This window comes from Oryctolagus cuniculus, chromosome 5 (genome assembly GCF_051225735.1).
Source record: "Oryctolagus cuniculus isolate XC-2025 breed Fujian yellow rabbit chromosome 5, ASM5122573v1, whole genome shotgun sequence".
Taxonomy (NCBI): domain Eukaryota; kingdom Metazoa; phylum Chordata; class Mammalia; order Lagomorpha; family Leporidae; genus Oryctolagus; species Oryctolagus cuniculus.
In genome coordinates this window covers 128,504,321-128,523,930 of record NC_142871.1, presented here as the reverse complement: position 1 = coordinate 128,523,930, position 19,610 = coordinate 128,504,321, and the positions used below count along the sequence as shown (strand labels likewise).

General features: G+C 42.7%; 1 protein-coding gene across 9 annotated transcripts in view; it reads left to right on the top strand.

Moving 5' to 3' along the window:
* The window catches only part of LOC100348238 (adenylate cyclase type 10), a 44,303-nt gene extending 24,918 nt beyond the window's left edge, over positions 1-19,385 (top strand). For 3 of the 9 annotated variants that reach the window (XM_008262893.5, XM_089333239.1, XM_089333238.1), the window contains 16 exons: positions 270-406; positions 1,079-1,204; positions 3,436-3,702; positions 4,598-4,933; positions 7,493-7,556; positions 8,471-8,690; positions 9,029-9,154; positions 12,212-12,384; positions 13,393-13,552; positions 15,985-16,189; positions 16,271-16,367; positions 16,815-16,933; positions 17,198-17,315; positions 17,725-17,923; positions 18,445-18,658; positions 19,155-19,385. In XM_008262893.5, coding sequence (XP_008261115.2) covers positions 270-406; positions 1,079-1,204; positions 3,436-3,702; positions 4,598-4,933; positions 7,493-7,556; positions 8,471-8,690; positions 9,029-9,154; positions 12,212-12,384; positions 13,393-13,552; positions 15,985-16,189; positions 16,271-16,367; positions 16,815-16,933; positions 17,198-17,315; positions 17,725-17,923; positions 18,445-18,658; positions 19,155-19,222 — 2,629 coding nt within the window. In that variant the 3' untranslated portion in view covers positions 19,223-19,385. Of the gene's footprint in view, positions 1-269; positions 407-1,078; positions 1,205-3,435; positions 3,703-4,597; positions 4,934-7,492; positions 7,557-8,470; positions 8,691-9,028; positions 9,155-12,211; positions 12,385-13,392; positions 13,553-15,984; positions 16,190-16,270; positions 16,368-16,814; positions 16,934-17,197; positions 17,316-17,724; positions 17,924-18,444; positions 18,659-19,154 lie in introns of those variants that run through there. The other 6 variants (XM_017345107.4, XR_016234077.1, XM_008262894.5 and 3 more) reach the window with 6 other exon arrangements.
* Positions 19,386-19,610: the final 225 nt, after the last annotated feature.

Genomic DNA, 19,610 nt, shown 5'->3' with positions numbered 1-19,610 from the left:
GCTTAATGTGTTGGTTATATGTGTCTAAGCCATTTAGCAAGAGGATGTTATTGAACATCCATAGAAGCAAAATAATAAAGGCAGAAAATTCATTTCAAAGCCTATCAGAAATTATTTTTTACATTTCTGTGCTGCTTCCCTCTGTTAGCATGTATCATCCAGAGCTGACTTTAACAAAAGAAAGCCCCCCTCAGTATAGGGTACCCTTATGCTTGGCTCCCCCCAAGTGGGCATCTTTAGTCAGCAATCCCCTACTTACCTCTCTGCAGCTACCTTCTCCGCAGGTGCTTTAGAAACCCCCTCTATTGTGAGGTCTTATGCCAGGACCTTCTCTCTAAGGACATTTTGCTCTTTCATGACCTACAAAAGGAGGAGGAGGAGAACACCAAGTGGGAGACCCTGTCTGGTAAGCGTAACTTCCCAGGTCTTCACCCTGGTCCAGGTGGTGAAGGGCATTCTCCAGCGTGGTATCCCCTGGCCTTTGTGAGGTGTGTACCTATTTCCCTGTTGACACTGTGGGCCAAATTAGGCCTGGCCAAACATATTATGCAATTTTATGCAATGAAGGTGAAAACTCTGAATACCTGCTTCAGATAATTTAATTCAATTCATCAATCTATTGCTTTTGAGCAGCCCAGAAGGTGGGGATAGGAAAATAGAATTTATAAACATGAGTTTATATATAGAATATATAAATATACATAGAGAGTATAGGGAATGGAACATTACTGATGAGATGATGACTGGAGGGTTTGGATGGTGAATAGTAGGAAGAAGAAGTGTGGGAGAGGAGGAAAGTGTAGAGGTATGTGTAAATCTAGAAGGCCAGACTAGAGCAGTGGCAATGGAAGCAAGAGCTGTTTCTAAGGTGAACAGGAATCCTGGCCACTGTTACATGCCATGTGGTACCAAGAGTGTCCTTACCTTATGAAAGAAAGAGAACAGGAAGAATGGGAGAAGTGAAACGCGGAACCCTGGCACATTCTAGCCCTCTTTATCCTTTAGTTTCTCAACTAAATTTTTGGATTTTGTGCCTTTAAACTGCTTTCCTTGAACATGATGTTTTCTTTCCCTACAGCCAATGCAATGAAATCTGCACTGTTTAGTATTGTTCCTACCAGCTGTGAAGACCAGGAATTATATGTCTGCACTGTCAAGGATGATGTGAACTTGGATACAGTGCTTCTGCCACTGTTGTTAAAAGGCAAGTCCCTTGAACCCTCAAGTGAACCCGTTACAATGTCTTTGTGATTGAGAATTTGGTGGATGATGGAGTATAGGTCTCTGTTGTGCTCACTATAAAGTAGTGGAAAGTAAGTTGCTAATAGCTGATGAGATAAAAAATAAAGAAGCCATCAGAATTGTTATGCATAGTTGGAGAGGAGATGTTCCTTGAGATGAGGGCTCTTTTCTTAATGTCCTTTTCAAGTGTTAGCAAGGTACTATATTAAGCCCTCTTGAGAAATATTGTGATGAACATACCTTCGAGTAAACTATGGTATTTCTGAGAAAATAAGACATGCACACAAAATGGCAGTACAGAGCACTACTTGTAAAAGTTAAGAACCGAGGCTCTGAAGGCAGAATAACCTGGGCACTGTACTTACTGGATGTGAAACTTTAGATAAATTAGCTAACTTATCTAAGCCTCAGTCTTGTTATCAGCACAATGAGGATAACAATATCCCCTACCTCATGGGAGTTAGTTGAGGATTAAGTGAAGTAAATCATGGTACATAGTAAATATTTTATGAATGTTAGATGCTATAAGCTCTTCACTCTGGAGGGTTTGGGTCCAGCAAGATAATTTACATTCATACCACTATGATAGGCCATACTTGGCATTGACTTAGAAGGAAATGCAGCATGCTAGCAGGATATCCGCAGGTGGTTTTCATTAGTGGGAGTCCCCACAGCAGTCCAGGGACTTTTTTCTGGCTGCTCAGGGAATAGCTGCAGTATGGGTGAATGAGACGAGGATGCATGGGTGCTTGGGATGTCCATGTCCCAGCTCGGAACTCCTATCGCTAACAGCTGATAGGCTTAGCTTTTAGGCCCTACAAGGAGCGTGATTTAGTACAAGAATTACTACATCTGAGAAAGCCCAAAGCTAGGCTTTTCACCAGCTCATTCACAGTTCTCCCAGTTTAAACTCAGTTTCCCTGTCAGAGGCCATTGTTAGCATAAACAATAATTTTACCCAATAACACAATGACATTCTAATTTTATCAAAATCTTAAGAAACAGCTAAAAATTAACCTCAGTTCAACACTGTCAAGGAGTGAAAAGGGGTTATTAAGTCCAAAACTAAAATTAATAGCTCCACAGATGGGCGTTTAACCTGGGAGTCAAGGCATTGGTTAACATGCCCACATCCCATATTATAGTTCTTGGGTTTGATCCCCGGCTCCAACTCCAGACTATTTTCATGCTTATGCAGACCCTGGAAGGAAGCGGTGATGGCTCAAGTAATTGAGTTCCTGCCACTCATATGGAGGACCTGATGTCCCTGGTTTTGGGCATTTGAGGAGTGAATCAGTAGATGGGATCTTTCTCTATTTTTCTCTCATCTGCTGCTCTTTCTGTCCATCTCTCTGCCACTAAAATAAATGATTATAAAAAAATTAGAAATTGATTTTAAAAATAAAATTGAGCTCTTTCTATCTCCTGTTCTCTCTCTCTCTCTCCCTCTGTCTCTTGATCTTGCTCTCATTTAGTTGAAAATGAGAAGAAAACTAGATTATAGGATATGGAAATAGAAAATATTGTAGCTGAGTGATTCAGAGCATGATTTTGGGTCTACTATCAAAATGTTGGTGTCCATGGGAATAAAACTGTTAATAATGTAGTAAAAACCTGATTATTGTTGGTTGAACAATGAATGCAAAATGGGGACATAAAGATAAGCCTCTTTCAAGAGGTTTGGTTGAATTGGAAAAGGAGGATTAAAGCAAGGCAGTAGATGAGGGTGAACAAAAAGCAAGGCTTTGCCAGTGCCGTGGCTCACTAGGCTAATCCTCCGCTTGCGGCGCCAGCACCCCGGGTTCTAGTCCTGGTTGGGGTACCGGATTCTGTCCTGGTTGCTCCTCTTCCAGTCCAGCTCTCTGCTGTGGCCTGGGAGTGCAGTGGAGGATGGCCCAAGTGCTTGGGCCCTGCACCCGCATGGGAGACCGGGAGGAAGCACCTGGCTCTTGGCTTCAGATCGGCGCAGCGTGACGGCCGTAGCAATCATTTGGGGGGTGAACCAACGGAGGAAGACCTTTCTCTCTGTCTTTCACTGTCAAACTCTGCCTGTCAAAAAAAAAAAAAAAAAAAAAAAGCAAGGCTTTTTCTTATTAAGGTGGATAGACTATCAACATAATGAATTCTAGGTTTGCAGAAGTTTTGTTTATTGCTGTTGCTGCTTCTGAAAATGATGTTTATTATTATTGGCAGAAATAGCGATAAACCAACTGGATCAACTGAGCTCAGAGGAACAGTTGCTGCTAAAATGTGCGGCTGTCATCGGTCACTCCTTCCACTTAGATCTACTGCAGCACCTCTTGCCTGGATGGAATAAAAATAAGCTGTTTCAGGTGCTGAGGGCTCTTGTGGATATACATGTACTCCACTGGCTCAACAAAGACCAAGAGCTTCCTGCTGAACCCATAGTAGTGCAGTCCTCTGTCAACATCATTGATCAAACCAAAGAGGAAAAGTCAGGTGAGGAAGGGCTGCTCCTTGTTCTCAGGTCTGAACAGAGGTCCCCAGTGAGGGTATTCTCTGTTGCAAAGTCCACAATCTCAGTATATCAAGGGCCTCTCTTAACGCTTATGGCTAAGAAACAGGAAGAAAATGATCACTTAAACCATGGAGGAGCCATAGTGTAGTGAAAACAAAATCTTATATTTTTCAGAATTATCTTAATTTCAAGAATTCTACCTCCTTGGTAGTTTAACTGAGAGTATTTGTATTTTGACTTTGGATTCAGAAAATATTGCCAAATTCTTTTTTCTTGGCTTCTGGGTGCAAATAGTGAGAAAAAAGAATAAACCATCCCTAATTTTAGAAACTCACAAGGAAGATTAGCAAGAAGTATTGAAACAGACATGCACAAGCAAGAGATTAATTAGATAATTACCATCTCAAATTCTCCACTTGAATGAGTAGATCTATAGCATGGACTACTCAAAGCATACATATCCCACACAGAGCTTCCCTTTGGCTTTGAAATATTTTTGAGCCCTATATTTGAACAGAGCATTTCTAATTATGTGACATTTAGCATAATTTGAAATAAACAAGCTCAATTTAGCAGGAACAATTAAAAAAAATCTTTCCAATGTATTTCTGTACTGCTGATCACTTCTTCCCTGTTGTGTTTAATGGGTATGCTCAATACCTTTAGGTATGGTCTGTCTCTTGGATTGGTATGAAAATTCTTTATACAGAGGAGGCAGTAGTACCAACTAAGAGTTTATGAATAAAGTTTTTCTATAAACTATTTCTATAAACTATTATTAGTTTTTCTGTAAACTATTTCTATAAACTTAGAAATGTGCCATGTTGTAGCATAAAAAGACATTAAGGGAGACTCTCACATTTTGCTAAATTTCAGGTGCTGGCTTAGCCTCTCTTCGCAGGCTGCAAGAGGAATTATTCCTACCTCCAACTGAGGTGCTAGAATTTGGAGTGCCTCTATTACGGGAAGCTGCCTGGGAGCTGTGGCCCAAGGAACAACAGATAGCTCTGCACCTTGAATGTGCCTGCTTTCTCCAAGATTTGGCCTGCCGTTGTGGGAGCTGCTGTGGAGGAGACTTTGTCCCCTTCCATCGTTATGCAGTCTGTTCTACTAAGCGCTCCAGTGGGACCTCCCGATTCTGTACTTATAAAGATACTGGCTCAGTGCTGACACAAGCGATCACAGACAAATTGCAGCCACCTTCTCCTCAAGGTAAACCCAGGAAGTAGAGAGAGAACATGTGGCAGCAGTTTCTCTCTCTCTCTCTAAGATTTATTTATTTATTTGAAAGGCAGAGTTATAAAAAGGGGAGGGGAAGACAGGGAAAGAGAGAGAAATCCTTTGATTCACTCCCCAGTGGCTGCAATGGCTGGGACTGAGCCAGGCTGAAACGAGGAGCTTCACCCAGGCCTCCCATATATGGGTGGCAGGGGCCCAAACAATTGGACCATCTTCCATTGCCTTCTCAGGCACATTAGCAGAGAACTGAATCAGAAGTGGAGCAGCTAGGACTTGAACCAGGATATAGAGGATGCCAACGTTGCAGGTGGTACCCACTATACCACAACACCATCCCAGCACTTCACTTTATTTATGTACTTGGAGCTCTTCACCCAAAAATTGAAATCAGATTAAGGGAAAAAAAGAAGTAGAAAGAACCATTTATTCTTAAACAACCAGAAATAAGAAAAACCTAATCTCAGAGTTAAAAAGGAACTTTAGAAATTGTACTTATCTTAGTTTGCAGTCTTGGTCAAGTAACTTAATCTCAATTAATTTGGGAGAATAGGATTACTAATTTAATAGGGTCATTAATGAGTATTAAATTAGTTAAAATATATAAGACACTGAAAAATTCCAGGCACATATTGAATGTACAATACATTTTAGCTATTGTGTTATTTATATTATTATTATTCAGTTCAGTGAACATAGATGGAGTTGTATAAATAAGGTGATATACCATGTGTTAGGAATATGATGTGAATAACTTCAGTCTCTGCCCTCCTGAAGCTGTCAGTTTCAGGGTGGGGAGTAATACAGATGTATAAATAGAGAACTCCAGTATGGCATGGTAAAGACAGTGAAAATGGCATACAGGTAACTGGTGTTGTGGTGTAGCAAGCAAAGCTGCCACCTGCAGTGCTGGCATTCCATATGGGCCCTGGTTCATCTCCCAGCTGCTCCACTTCCCATTCAGCACCCTGCTAATGACCTGGGAAAAACAGTTGAAGATGGTCCAAGTGTTTGGGCCCCTGCTACCCTTGTGGGAGACTTGGATGAAGCTCCTGTCTCCTGGCTTCATCCTGGCCCAGTGCTGGCTGTAGTGGCCACCTGGAGAGTAAACCAGCAAATGGAAGATCTCTCTCTTTCTCTGTCTCTCCCTCTCTGTTAACTCTTTCAAAAAAATGTTAAAAAAAAAAGAAGGGAGGGAGGGAAGGAGGGAAGGAAAATGGCATACAAAAGGGTTGGAATACCTAGAAAAGGGGTCATTAATGCAACCTTAGGAATGTGTCTGAGAAAACTCTCCATTTTATGGAGATAATGCCAGAGCTGAGTCTTGTGGGATAAATAGGATATAACTATTTGAAGAAGATTGTGCTGGTATATCAGTGTTCACCACAGCCTTTTAAACTGCATTCCAGACGAGAGTGCTTCTGTCTTTGTCTTAACCTTTCTGTTAGCTCACCTCACAGGACAGATCATTTCATTGTCTCCAGTTGTCTGAGAGTTCCTCGGTGTTGTGGAGTATGGAACAGTATGAGGGAAATAGTAAACTGTTGCTGGAGACGGGCTAAAATGACAGATTTGATCTGTGATCCTAATACCCTTTCTAGCTTTGACATTATCACAACTCTATGAAGGTAGATCAGTGACTTAGAGCAATTGCACTGGCAGGTGAACTCTATGGGCATTTGCACTTTTTGTACTTTCCATCTAAGAGGTCAGTTTCAGCTTTGGATTAGGCAGTCTTGTCAATCTGTTAAGGGAAAAGCAGCTTCCTGGCAGCTGAACCTGAGCTTTCCCACCCAGGGCCTCAATGCATGCCCATATAGACCAGGCACTGCCCAACTCCAGAAGATGAAAGTCACAAGAGACCATGATGTGATGGTGCCCCTTGGATTTGTGCACTACGGTAGTGCTTGCTGCCACACTCGTGTCTTCTGTGACGTTAGCTGTTATTTGACATCGTTACCATCAGAGAACCTGTCCTCCTACTTTAATCCAAACCGCCTTGTGAGAGTTCCCTCAGGCTGCTTGTCAGTCCTGCCACCCATGCTCTGAACTCTAACAAGTAACATGTTAACACCTTTCTTGGCATTTGCTGTTTTGATCTTTGAGAAGACAGCTGCAGAAGGCTATTTAAGGCCAACAAGGTAAAGCCGGAAACTTCTCTGCTTCTGTGACCTTAGTGGACTGTGGCATTTCATTTTAGCATGATTTCCTTCACTTGGTTTTCGAGTTTGCAGCTGACTGTGATCTGGTCCTGAAACTGATCCAGATGTATTCATGGATTTTCCACTATTAGAAGTAGCCATCAAACCAAGATAGACGCACCATTTACTCATTTTTTCCCTTCATTTAGCAAACATTGAGTGCCTCCTTCAAGTTAGGGACTGTTTTGAGGAGTTACTATTTGAATTGCAAGTAGTTGTCATTAAGGAATTCACAATCTACTGTCTTGATTTTGTGTTGTAAACTGCAGAAGAAAGTAGTTAGTTAATCCAAACACAGATAATTAAAGATAATCATGTATTTTCCTCCCCACAGATAGTTTGCAGTTCCAGGAAGAAACATCCAGAAGTCAGAAAGCCTTCTCAAGTGAACCCTGCAGGTAGATGAAGATAATGAGGGTAGATCTGGAGGGGGTGCAAGAGAGAGACAGAAGCCATTAAACTGGGGCACTCACTTCACTCACAGCCAAGACAGTTCAGACTACCCAGGAATAGGGATTCTTGTTCTCCGCCCAAAATTTAGGACGACAGAGATTTGGAAAGGCAAGTTTCATTTCTCTATAGAGAAATTATTTCTTAGTGACTAAGAAATGTTTTATTTAGTAATTTTCAAAGGTATGCTTAAAGCAGATATTTTTCAGCTATAAATTTGTCTTGTCAATTATTTTTACCCAACATGACATTAAAAATGAATATGTATTTCCTATCCACAGGCTTCCTGAGTTTCTGATGCCTCGCTAATCAATTTTAAATGGCCCCAAATTGAGTTTACCAGCCATTCTGCATACAGCTCCCTACACTACTTACCTAACTCAGTTTCCTTCTGTTTTCAAACAAAAATCTATGTTCCACATGAACCACTCCCTACTCACCTTCGTGTTTTTATTACAGAACTCTTTAAATGCTGGGTGACCTCTACATCCTCCACTTTCCAGAGTGCGGCTCACCCTTCAAGGCCCTGCTCAGTTATCATTTGGGAAGAAGACCACTGTAGCCCAGAGAAATATTACCCACTGCTTTATGTCATTGTCAAGTTTCATTTAACATTTATAATTGTGTTTCCCCATTGAGATTGTGAGGCACTTATATTGGCTTTAGATTTTTTAAAATCTTTAATAGGGCCTTATGATTATAGTCCTGGTTTCTGGACTTTCAAAGCTTAGGGAGTGATGGAGGAGAAGGATAGACTTAGAATTAATGAGTTACATAAGAAATCTTCTTGGGAACAGTGTGGTGCACCCACAAAAGTAGCAGCTTTGTGACCACTTTCATCCTTTGTCATCTCTCCACAAAGAACAGAGGGAGAGTTCCTGGATCAAGTGAACAAGAAGCTGGCTCAGCCTAGCTCTGAGAAACACTTGTTGACTATGAAGCCCTGTCACTGTGAGGAAATCCTGAAGTTAGTGCTGTCGCCTCTTACTCAGCACTGCTTGGTCATTGGAGAAACCACATGTGCATTTTATTACCTGCTGGAGGCTGCTGCGGCCTCCTTGGACCTGTCGGATAATTACATGGTGAGCAAGCCCTGTTCTCTAGGTAAAGCCTTGAGCTGAGCCCTCTTACTTTAGGAATTTGACTGAGATTTCTTCTTGTCAGTGTAACCTGAGTAGAAAGCGGAAAAGGATGGGAGGGAGACAAGCCGGGAGGAATGCAGGAGAAAACAAAAACTGGGCGCATGGTAGTGAAAGAGCACCAGCCCATGCACAGCCAGCTCCCCATTTCTAACTCGAAATTCAAGCCTGGTCCAAATTCAGATCTCAACCCTCATAACCTTCCTCCAGCCTTCATCTTAACCTCACTCCCAGCCTCTCCTAATCCTAATCTGGTTTCTTCATCCCTATCCTGTTTGGAGGCTTTTTTTTATTTGAGGAAGGCAAGCAGTCTTCGGGGTCAACCCTCAGCATTCTCATTCTTGAAAAAGCACAACATGAAGATCTGTCAGTTTGAGGAGGCCACTTTCTGCCGTCTTCGGTCAGAGGTGAGGGCAGCAGGTGACCTTGAAATATTATTTCTCCTTGGGCATACTCCGTTATTTCTTGTTTAAATCTCTTGTTTTTTATGTGTGATTATAAATGTGAGAATGTAATAAAAGTTTGTACAGATTCAAAATATAGAAATACATCCAACTCATATATAGAAGGTGAAGGGGTCTCTGTTAATCCTATGCCACCCCCACTACATTAATCTTTGATGTGTATTCCGCCAACTATACACACAGTCATGTCATTATTGCTTTTCATTCACTTGTTAACAGGACCATGTTCTGTGTTCTCTTTCTTCTGCAGCTGGCTTTTATTCTTAGTAGATTGAAGGTATTTGCATATTGGTATACATATTGACCTATCACAGAGTTACCAAGTGCCCCATTGTATGGATAGTTATATCATAGTTTAGGCCGGCGCCATGGCTTAATAGGCTAATCCTCCGCCTTGCGGCGCCGGCACACTGGGTTCTAGTCCCGGTCCGGGCGCCGGATTCTGTCCCGGTTGTCCCTCTTCCAGGCCAGCTCTCTGCTGTGGCCAGGGAGTGCAGTGGAGGATGGCCCAAGTACTTGGGCCCCGCACTCCATGGGAGACCAGGAGAAACACCTGGCTCCTGCCTTTGGATCAGCGCTTTGAGCCGGCCGCAGCGTGCCGGCGGCGGCCGCCATTAGAGGGTGAACCAACGGCAAAAGGAAGACCTTTCGCTCTGTCTCTCTCACTATCCACTCTGCCTGTCAAAAAAAAAAAAAAAAAAAAAATCATAGTTTAACTATTTTTTTCTTCTTGTGCATTTAGATTGTCTCTAATTTTAATGTTGTAAACATTGCTACAGTGCATATTTTGTTAAATATTTATCATTTCCCTTGTGAGACTATTTCTGTAAAATAAATCCTCAGAGGTAGAAATGTAAAGCAGATGTAAAATATTTTACATTTAATAAATCTATCATCAAATTGTTACCCCAAAATACTATGTCAATTCAAGTTTTTCCCATTTCTTCATATACCAACATCATATATTACCATTCTTTTTTAGATAAATTTTTAATTCCTAGAGAAGAGTTATATTGTATTTTAATGTGTAGATCTTAATTAATATGATAAATGTATTCTTATATTGGTCATTTATATTCCTATGAATTGTCCATTCATGTCCTTTGCTCATTGACTTACATAAATCGAATCTTTTTTTGAGTTTTTATTTAATGAATGCATTTTTCATAGGTACAACTTTGGGAATATAGTGGTTCTTTCCCCAATACCCACCCTCCCACCTTCCTCTCCCATCCCATCTCCCTCTCCCTCTCCCATACCCTTCTTCATCATGGTTCATTTTTAGTTTGATTTTATATATGGAGGAACAACTCCATGTTAAGCACTGATTTCACACACACACACACACACACACACACAACATATAGAGTACAGTTTGAGAACAAGATTTGCAGTTAATTCTCATAGTACAACTTATCAAGGACGGAGGTCCTACATGGGGAGTCAGTGCACAGTGACTTCTATTGTTCCTTTAACAATTAAAACTCTTATTTATGACATCAGTGATCACCCGAGGCTCTTGCCATGGGCTGTCAAGGCTATGGAAGCCTTTTGTGATCATAGACTCCATCAGAATTTGGACATGACCATAAGCAAAGTGGGTGTTCTCTCCTCCCTTCAGAGAAAAGTACATCCTTTGATGGCCCCTTCTTTCCATTTTTTGCCACAGAATCTTGGCTTCCCATGCCTGAAATGCTCTCACAGACCAGGAAGCCTTAAGGGTTGATTCTGAGGTTAGAGTGTTATCTACAGTGAATGCCATTCTAGAAGTCTGCTGTGTGGACTGCTTCCCATATTGGACATTCCTTCCTTTTTAATTCTGTCTATTATTATTACCAGGCACTTGATGTTATTTATATGATCACTTTTACACTTAAACCTTTCTATATGTTGACTAACATTTAATATGATCATTTTAACAATTAAGATGGCATTTATACCACCGATTTTAATGGGTTTGGAATCCCATGGCAGGTTTTTAGGCTGTACCCTTAGAAATAAGTCTGTAGGACTGTATGCAGAACTATACTGCTTTACAGTTATAGACGATCTCCTCCCTCTTTTATTCCCCCTCTTATTTTTTACTGGGATCTTTTTCCAATTGAATTAACATACATATGATTAACTATGTTACATAAAGAGTTCAACATATAGTATGAAGAAGAGAAAAGAAAAAGAACAAAGAATAAAAGGAAATACAAAATAAAAAGTAACAATAAAAAAAGTGGTCATATTGGTCATTTATATTCCTATGAATTGTCCATTCATATCCTTTGCTCATTGACTTACATACAATCTAATCTTGATGTAAACCTTAAATACTCTGGTTAGGAGAATAAGCTTAATGTGTATAATGCCTTTGAAAGCCAAAGGGAATATAGTTGTCAACAGCATAAAATTATTTGTGCTTCAACCAAGAGGTTTTTGAAACAAAGTTAAATATTTTTTCCCTTTATCAGAAGTTATTATACAGTCCTCTCAAGACTGTTGGAGAATCACATGGACTTTCTCACTTTCTTGGTGGGTCTGTCCTTAGAATGTGGAAGTATATGGTAATGCCAAGCTAGCTTCCCAGCTCCCACTCACCCGTCCACTGTGTACCCTATTCAGAGAAGAGATTCAGGATTTAGTGATACTTTACATGCTTTCCAATGCATCTGAGCATCTCAGTTTCCTCCAAGGATGACCCCTTCTCAATCTAGCAGCATCACTTTCTAAATCACAGCCACCCTCTGCTGCCCCCTGAGAAACATGTGGAAAATGAGAGAGGAGGGTACTTTCTCCGTAATCCTGTCTTCTCACCCCTTAACTGCTTATGGCTCTACTAGTGCCTGTTAGTGGAACTGCTGATGGGGCTGTTCTCTAACCCAGTTCATTCTAGCACTTCAGTGACCCCAGATACACATCTCAACATGAAAAGAGCCAGTGTGTTCTATCAAAACCTTACCCATAGTTCTCTTCCCACAGTTAGATTACTGTTTCTTCTTTGCCCATCTCCAGGTCTGTTTTAACATGGGACAGATCACTTTGGCCAAAAAATTGGCTAGAGAAGCCCTTCGACTGCTGAAAAGGCACTTCCCTTGGACCTGGTTTGGTGTCTTTTTCAAGACATTCCTGGAGAAATATTGGTATTCCTGTTCTCTGACCCAACGTCCAAGCAACCCCCGTGAGAAGTGAGAAACCTGCACATTGTCCTAGTTCCTTTTAGAGTCAACAGAGAAATGTAGCTAAACTAGCCTGGAACTTTGTGGTATCGACCCATGACTCCTGTTTTTCTTACTGTCAAGTAACCTTCACGTATGTAAGAAAGTATAAGCATATAAAAAGGTATTTAAAAAGTTTGTGTAAATGCATAATGTGAAAAACCTACGCGTGGGTTACAATTTTTTTAGCACCAAAGTCAACTTATCTTCTGATTCCCTTTTTCCTACTTTTTGAAGTATCCTCAAACCTCTACCCATTGTTACAGCTAAGTATATAACTGCTCTAGTTATCCCACCTTTTTCCCCCAGCCAGTTAAATGTAGCAAATAGTAATTCAAAGAATGAATAAAAATCTGTCTCTGAACTTTTCCTGATCAAGAGGAATGGCATATGGGATTAGGAGTGTTAGGACTTGCTCAGTAACTAGGACACAAGTAGTTAACTTTACACCTGGCAAACTGAGCCCAATTAGGAAGGACCCTGAGCATTTCTAGGTGGAATTTTATGGCCTAAGATTCTGGCTCTGGCACCTTTAGCAGCCTGCCTACCTGGGATATCCTCGGCTGATAACGGCATCCATCATAGGCCCACCTTATCACTGTGGATGGGGATCTTTGCACATATACATGACCTATTCCCAGGCCTGGAGTAGAAAAAGAAACTGCCCTTCACCCCAGGGGCTGAGCCTTCTCTCAGTCCCCTCTCACTGTCCAAGTATATTCCCCTCCCCCCCCCCCCATCATTTTTTCCGATAGTCTGTTTTCAGTAAAACTCTCCTGCCTCAACTAGGCGCCTCTTTGCCTTATTGAGGTATAAAACTCCCAAGAACTTAACAAGGAGCAGTGGGATTCTAGGAATATTTCTGAGTTTGAAAGTCTGTAGATGGTCCCATCATGATTAGACTTAGAACTCTTGTGGGGAAGGAAAGGTAGGCATTGGTGAGGAATAAGGGTGTGCTAATCACCTTGTGTTTCATAGCAGTAAGAAGAAGTTGGCCGTCCTCCAGCAGCGAGTACATTGCCTCTCTCTGCTTTGGCAGCTCTATAGCCTTGAGGCCACAGCTAGCAACCGCAGGTTTGCCTCTCTGGCCACTCTTATGCAGAAGAATTCAGCTGAGGAGTTTGCAAATGAAGCCCAGGTGAGCAGTCCTTGCTTTATTTCTGAACGTCCCTCAGAAACTTCAAGTTCTGGGGAGAAAGATCCTGCCAACTTCCTGATTTTATTGTGGCTCCCCAATAGCCTAGACTTAACAGGACACCACTGATCTTTATTTGAGTAGGGTTTCTCAATAACAGTTTATAGATGGGTTTCCAGTTGTGGGCTTATCTGTGAACTCCCTGAAATAAATGTAGAATTGTATGTGTATGTTCAAAAGACTATTTGGGAGGTGGTAGGAGGTAGGGACAGGGCATAGCTTTCATCAGATTCCCAAAGAAATCCATGATCTAATAAAGGATCAGGATTGCCGACTTAGGAGAAAAGAAATGTGTCTTTTAACTTTATTGTCTGTCTTCTTTTATTCAGGTATTCAATAAATATTTGATGAACACCTATTATGTGTCAGGCAGAGAAACTTATGTAGTATGTTTAAATTGAGCAAAATATATACCATATTAGGTCATAACAAATGCAATGATGAACATTCAGTGGAGGCAGGGAGACAGAGTTCTGTGAGGTTGGGGGCTACAGTTTTAAACAAGGTGAATGGAGAGAGTCTCATTGAGCAGGACAAGCATCTAAGGGAGGTAAAGAGAGAAGAGTGTTCAGGCAGAGGTACAATGCATGCACAAGGCATGTCCTCCATGTCTGAGGAACAATGAAGGGGCCAATGTGACTAGAGGGGTTGGAGAGATGGGGAGGGAGCTAGAAGATGAGGGCCAGACAGACTGGGATGGGGTAGAATGGCAGATGGTACAGGCGCTGTAGGCTCCTGTAGATGGGAAGCCATTGAAGATTCTGAAAAGAGGGCTGACAGGATCTACTTTTATTTTAATATGATCATTATGGCTTCTTCGTTGATAATACATGGAAGGGGGCTAAAGGGAAACAGGAAGACCAGTTAAGAGTCTATTGCAATTATCTAGGCAAGAGTTGGTGGTGGCCTGACCTGTGGTAGTGGCAGAAGAAGTGGGAAGCAGGGTGTTCTGTCAAGATAGAGCCAGCAGGATTTACTCATGGATCCAATCTGGGATGTGAGAGAAAAAGAAGAGTCAAAGATAATCCCAGCCTTCATGACCTGAACTTTCAGAAGGAGCTCTTACTTGGAATGAGAATGTCTGCAGCAGGAGTAGATCTGGCAGCAGATGGGGAGCTAGGCTGTAAACGGGTTTCATTTGAGAAGCCTGTTAGACATCAAGTGGAGCTGTGATGTAGGTAGGCAGTTGAATGTCTGACTCTGGGGGTTGGTTCACAAGAGAAGTCTGAGCTAGGAATAGAAATATGGGAGTTATCAGTGTGTAAGTTATTTAGAACCATGAAACTGGGGAAAGAACATTCAGGGAATGAGCATAGAAAAGAGGTTCATGCATTGAGTTTACAGCCTCTTGTTAAAAGGTCAGGGTGATGAGAAAAACAGCAAAAGAAACAGAATAAGTTGCCAGGGAGACAGGAGGAAAACCAAGAGAGCATGGTGTCCTGCAAACCTAAATAAGACAGTATTTCAAGAAGAAAGCCGTTAGCTATGTCAAAGTGCACATGCTATAACAGAGATCCAGGTAGCAGCTCTGAAGAATTCTAAGCAAGAATCAGGCCTTCAGGAAGAAAAACAAAGAACAGGTGTCGCTCCCCGTCTTCGTGGAGGAACGACACAGGACCCTGCGTTGTTCTTTCGTCTGCTCGGCCCTCCCCGGGTTCGCTGCTGGTTCTTCCCGGGTTGGCTACTGTCCCTTCCACCTCCGTGGAAGGGCGGTTCCCCCTGGCCACTTTCCCCACTTCCGCAGGGGAGCGGCACACCACCTGCCGGCTCTCTCGGGGGCTGCACAGGTGTTCCTTCAGCTAGATGTTCCCCTTAGATGTTCCTGGTGCATGCCGTCTCTCTCCTCCTTTATAGTCCTCTTCCACCAATCCTAACTCGGCTGCCCACACGCCGAGTACGCTGCTCTCCTCCAATCAGGAGCAGGATCAGCTCCTGGAGGTCATCACTCAAGTTGGCAAGAGGCAGCTGTGTAGAAGCTGTTGCCTCCTCTCCCAGCGCCATATTGTGGGAGAGCAGATGCATAGAATAAGTCTTAATTCCAGTAACTCAGTCCAGTCCGGGTTGCTCCCCACAAACAGGTAGTTTGGTCAGTGTGTTGAAGGGTGAAGTTGTGGATTAGAGCAGAAGAAAATGGGTATGTAGAGAAAGTGATGTGTTTAGTGAGCAAGCAGTGAGAATGATCACATTAAAAGCATAGGTGTGGAAAGGAGCGTGTTTTCCAGGTGGAGTGGAGGCGAGTAGGTAGGGACACTAGGAGTCCATATTGAGTGAGCAGCAAGCTTCCATGATAGACTGTTACATGGGAAAGGGACAAAATGGAAATGTCACATGAATGTACAGTGGGAATCTTTTGACCCATCTTTGTTGTCCTGCAGGTTGTCTCTACCTATGTGGACCTCTCCCAGTACTCCCAGAACATGGGCAACAGGGATAAGTGGCTGCACTGTGAGAAGATGGCCATTGAGAAAAGCAGCCTGTGTTGGTTCTCCAGGGAGGGATTGTTGGCCATGGCTCAGCTCATGCAGGCTTTGGCCTACACCAAGCTGTGCCTTGGCCATCTTGATTTCTCCATCAAGCTGGGTAATGGGGCATGGGGCAGTGGGCTTTTAGGAAGTCCAGATTCTCAGCTAGACCTCACACAGGGTGCTGTTTAACCTTTAGGTTTTCAAGCTCATGAGATATGCAGATACCTCAAGAAACCAGCTCTGGAGAACCTGGTCCTCTCCATTCTCTTCAGAGCCGCATTTCTGAAGAAGAAGTATGGAGATCATTTTCTCTCCTTTGTACTTACAGTTTCCTGGGGGAGGGGATGGGGGTGAGAGAGTCGGGGAAGGGATGGGCTCCCTGAAAAGTTCATAGTGGAGAAGGAGATGCATTTCCATCTCCACATCCAGGCTGCCTTTCCCAGCCCCAGAATGGATGATGCGAAGGGTAGAGGTGAGGTCAGAGGGGGAAATGCAGAGCCCGAGCCACTACATACTCCTTAGTACCTGGGGCCCAGGAACAAACTTCCTTTTTTTCTTTTTTGCCTCCTTTAACCAGAACCAAGTCTCCCAGGCACAGATGTTCCTTATATAAATAAATAGAGCTCTTAAGAAGACATCTGTGAGGGTGTTAGACTGCTCTGAAGCTATAAGATCCCCTCCATTCCTCTACCATCCTGCCCTACTCCCTCACTGGTCTCAGCAGCTCTGTCTCTTGGCAGATTTGATCTGTGTGTCCATGTGCTGGAGAGTCAGTGGGGCCTCATTTCCCAAGGTCATGATGTCCTTGGCCTGGCTTGCTTCTATTCTGCTTGCTTAGATCTGCTGCTGTATGGAAAAGGTAAATTTGCATAAGGCTCTGCTGTACTCCTGAGGGATTCACACTTCCAATGGGGCCCAAGGTTTGAACACAGACAGTCACAAGCCTGTCCCTCATGCATGACCTGTTCTCCTGGTGCCTGTCTTTTGAAACCTGAGAACCAGGTTATAATTCAGGAGTAACCTGCCTTTCAGATCTCATTTTCTCCCCTGTGCCACACACTTTGCATACCCAGGTTCCTACGTTGGCAGCATATACTAGAATGGTTACCGTCTCTGTCCACAGGATTGCTGTGTCGGCCCTTTGGCGAGTGTCTGCGTTTCATCCAGCACTACGAGCACAGCTGTGTTCTTTCTTCTCAGAGCAATGTCATGCTGGGGGTTCACTCCTCCTTGGCCATGTGGTAATGCTTCACTCACGATCTGTGGTAATGAGTAGGAGTATAAAGAAGTCATTTAAGCCATCCCACCCCCACACGTATTTCCAGGACTCTCCAACATCTCTAACCAACTGTCAAAGGCTATTTACCTCTTGTCCCCTTCTATCTTACTGGAAGTATTCTTATCCCTTTGTAGGTTTGGGCCTATTGCTTGAGGGTTAAGTTTAGGGTAACATTTATGTGCTAGAGTAACTCATGGCAAGGTTGAGTATCTTTGGTCTCCTTGTATGTTGATGCTCTATACCACTTTCTAGTATCACAGTTCTGACTATATCCAGGAAGTCTAAGAGCCTTGAAGAAGTAATGATTTTATGAAGCAGCCATGATTGGTAGGCAGGAGGTAGAGCTGACACTTCTAACTCTTTCCCTCCAGGTTTGCCCAGGACTTGCAGTGGGGCTTGTTTGAATACCACTTCTCCAAGGCTTGCCAGTTGGTGAAAAGAACCAACGCCTCATTATTTGGTTCACATGGCTTTGTCCGATTCCTAGAGTGCCGTGTGCTAATGTTACAGAAGATGCCAGGAGGTGTCTTCACACGCATTTCCCCAGAGAATCATAGCCAAACCCTCAAGGTACTTGTTTCTCTTATTGTCATTCAACTAACACCTAACCCCTCTAGTTACACCCTCTAGTAATCTTTCTGCCACCCCTGATTCTCCCTTGCTTGTCTTCTCAATGGGCTACCTCTCTTTCTTCCTTGACCTCTTTGTTTCTCCACCTAGGAAATTTCTGTCTACATCCTGTACTCCTCTAAATATGCCTGCATCTGGGTTTGGGTTTGGTTCCTTAACTTTCCACCTTTGCAAAGCTACTACCTAATATCATTAAAATGTGTACATTTAGCCCTTCCCAACAGCTCTTCCTCTCTGGCACAGTCTGTAATATGACAACTTGTCCCTACAGTCCTGCCTTCAGAATCTAAAACACATTCTAATTCCTCTGTGTCCCAAAACCAATACTCCAGACCTTCTTTGCCTCCCTGTTACCCCAGCTCTGCGTGAGGTGTGCTCAGTGGAGACCACTATAAGTCCTGATGAAAAGGCGTGTAGGGAAGAAAGTGCTATCTCAGAGCTAATACACCTTCTCCTTGCAGTACTTCAAGGAGTTCTTCTCTCGATGTGTGACCTGCCCTGTCTACCACCAGTGGGTCTCTGAGCTTAAGGCCTCCGTAATGAGGTATGGAAAGAGAGAATCCATGTTCTTGACTAATATCATCAGACCTTTGGACACCTGCTTGACCAAGATTTTGATAGAGGAAGAATTCCTGGAAGAAAACAACCCTTCTGGAAGAAATTTAGGATTACAGAGTAAGCATTCTTTCCTGGAACTCTTATATGGCAGATGTAAGAAACCAATATCAGAGTCTTAGAAGCAGTCAAAGGCTATACCTGTAAAGTAAAAAGGGACCCACAGATGTAAGGAGTTAGTCTTCGCTCCCGAGAGAAGCTTGGTTCTTTCCCTGTGGCTAGACCCAGTCTAGACAGGCAGGAATCCCTTATGCAAAGCAGCTTCTTCAGTCTCTCTCTGCCCTTTGATTCAGCATCTGTAACTCTTCAGCATAGAAAGTTCTTCCTTGGCCCCAGCCTGAATAACTGTGTTGTTTCCTTGGAGTAGCTGATGGTCACTTGGGAGAAGAAGGTTTTAGAATATAATGTCTATGACAGTAAAGTAAGATGTAAGCAAAAGAGGAATAGAAAGAATAGTTCCTTGCCTCTGGGATTTGCATATTGCTTTTCCCAGGGCCGTGAGTTGAATTTGTAACTGCTAAGGACATTCTTTGTGTTTGTGATACTCTATTTTCAGGATTTAACAAAGTGGCTGATGTCAAGGAGAATAAGGGTACAGAAGAAACTCAAGAATGTGTATGTTAAAGCTAACCAACATCTGAAGGGACCATGGTTATTGTATATAGCACAAGGAAATGCCCCAGATTCTCCTTTTTAAGATACTGTATAGTGTACATATTGAATATACTAGCCTTTTACAATCACTGCTATCTATATCTTTGTCAAAATAAAGGCCTATGTTTCTGAAGCATGATGCACAGATCTTTTTTTTAACTCTTGGTCACTAGCACAGCTGTAGCAGAGGTTGGAAACAGAGGTAGAGAGAAGTGCTGGGTGGCTTTGAGGTCCTGATTCCCTTTTATCTAAGGAGAGATCCATTAGCAGATGGAAAGCACAGCCTGATAAAGAGGATGCCATTACTTATGACGTGCAGCAGTGCATGTGCTGTGGCCTTGCCCTCTGTTGGCACAAA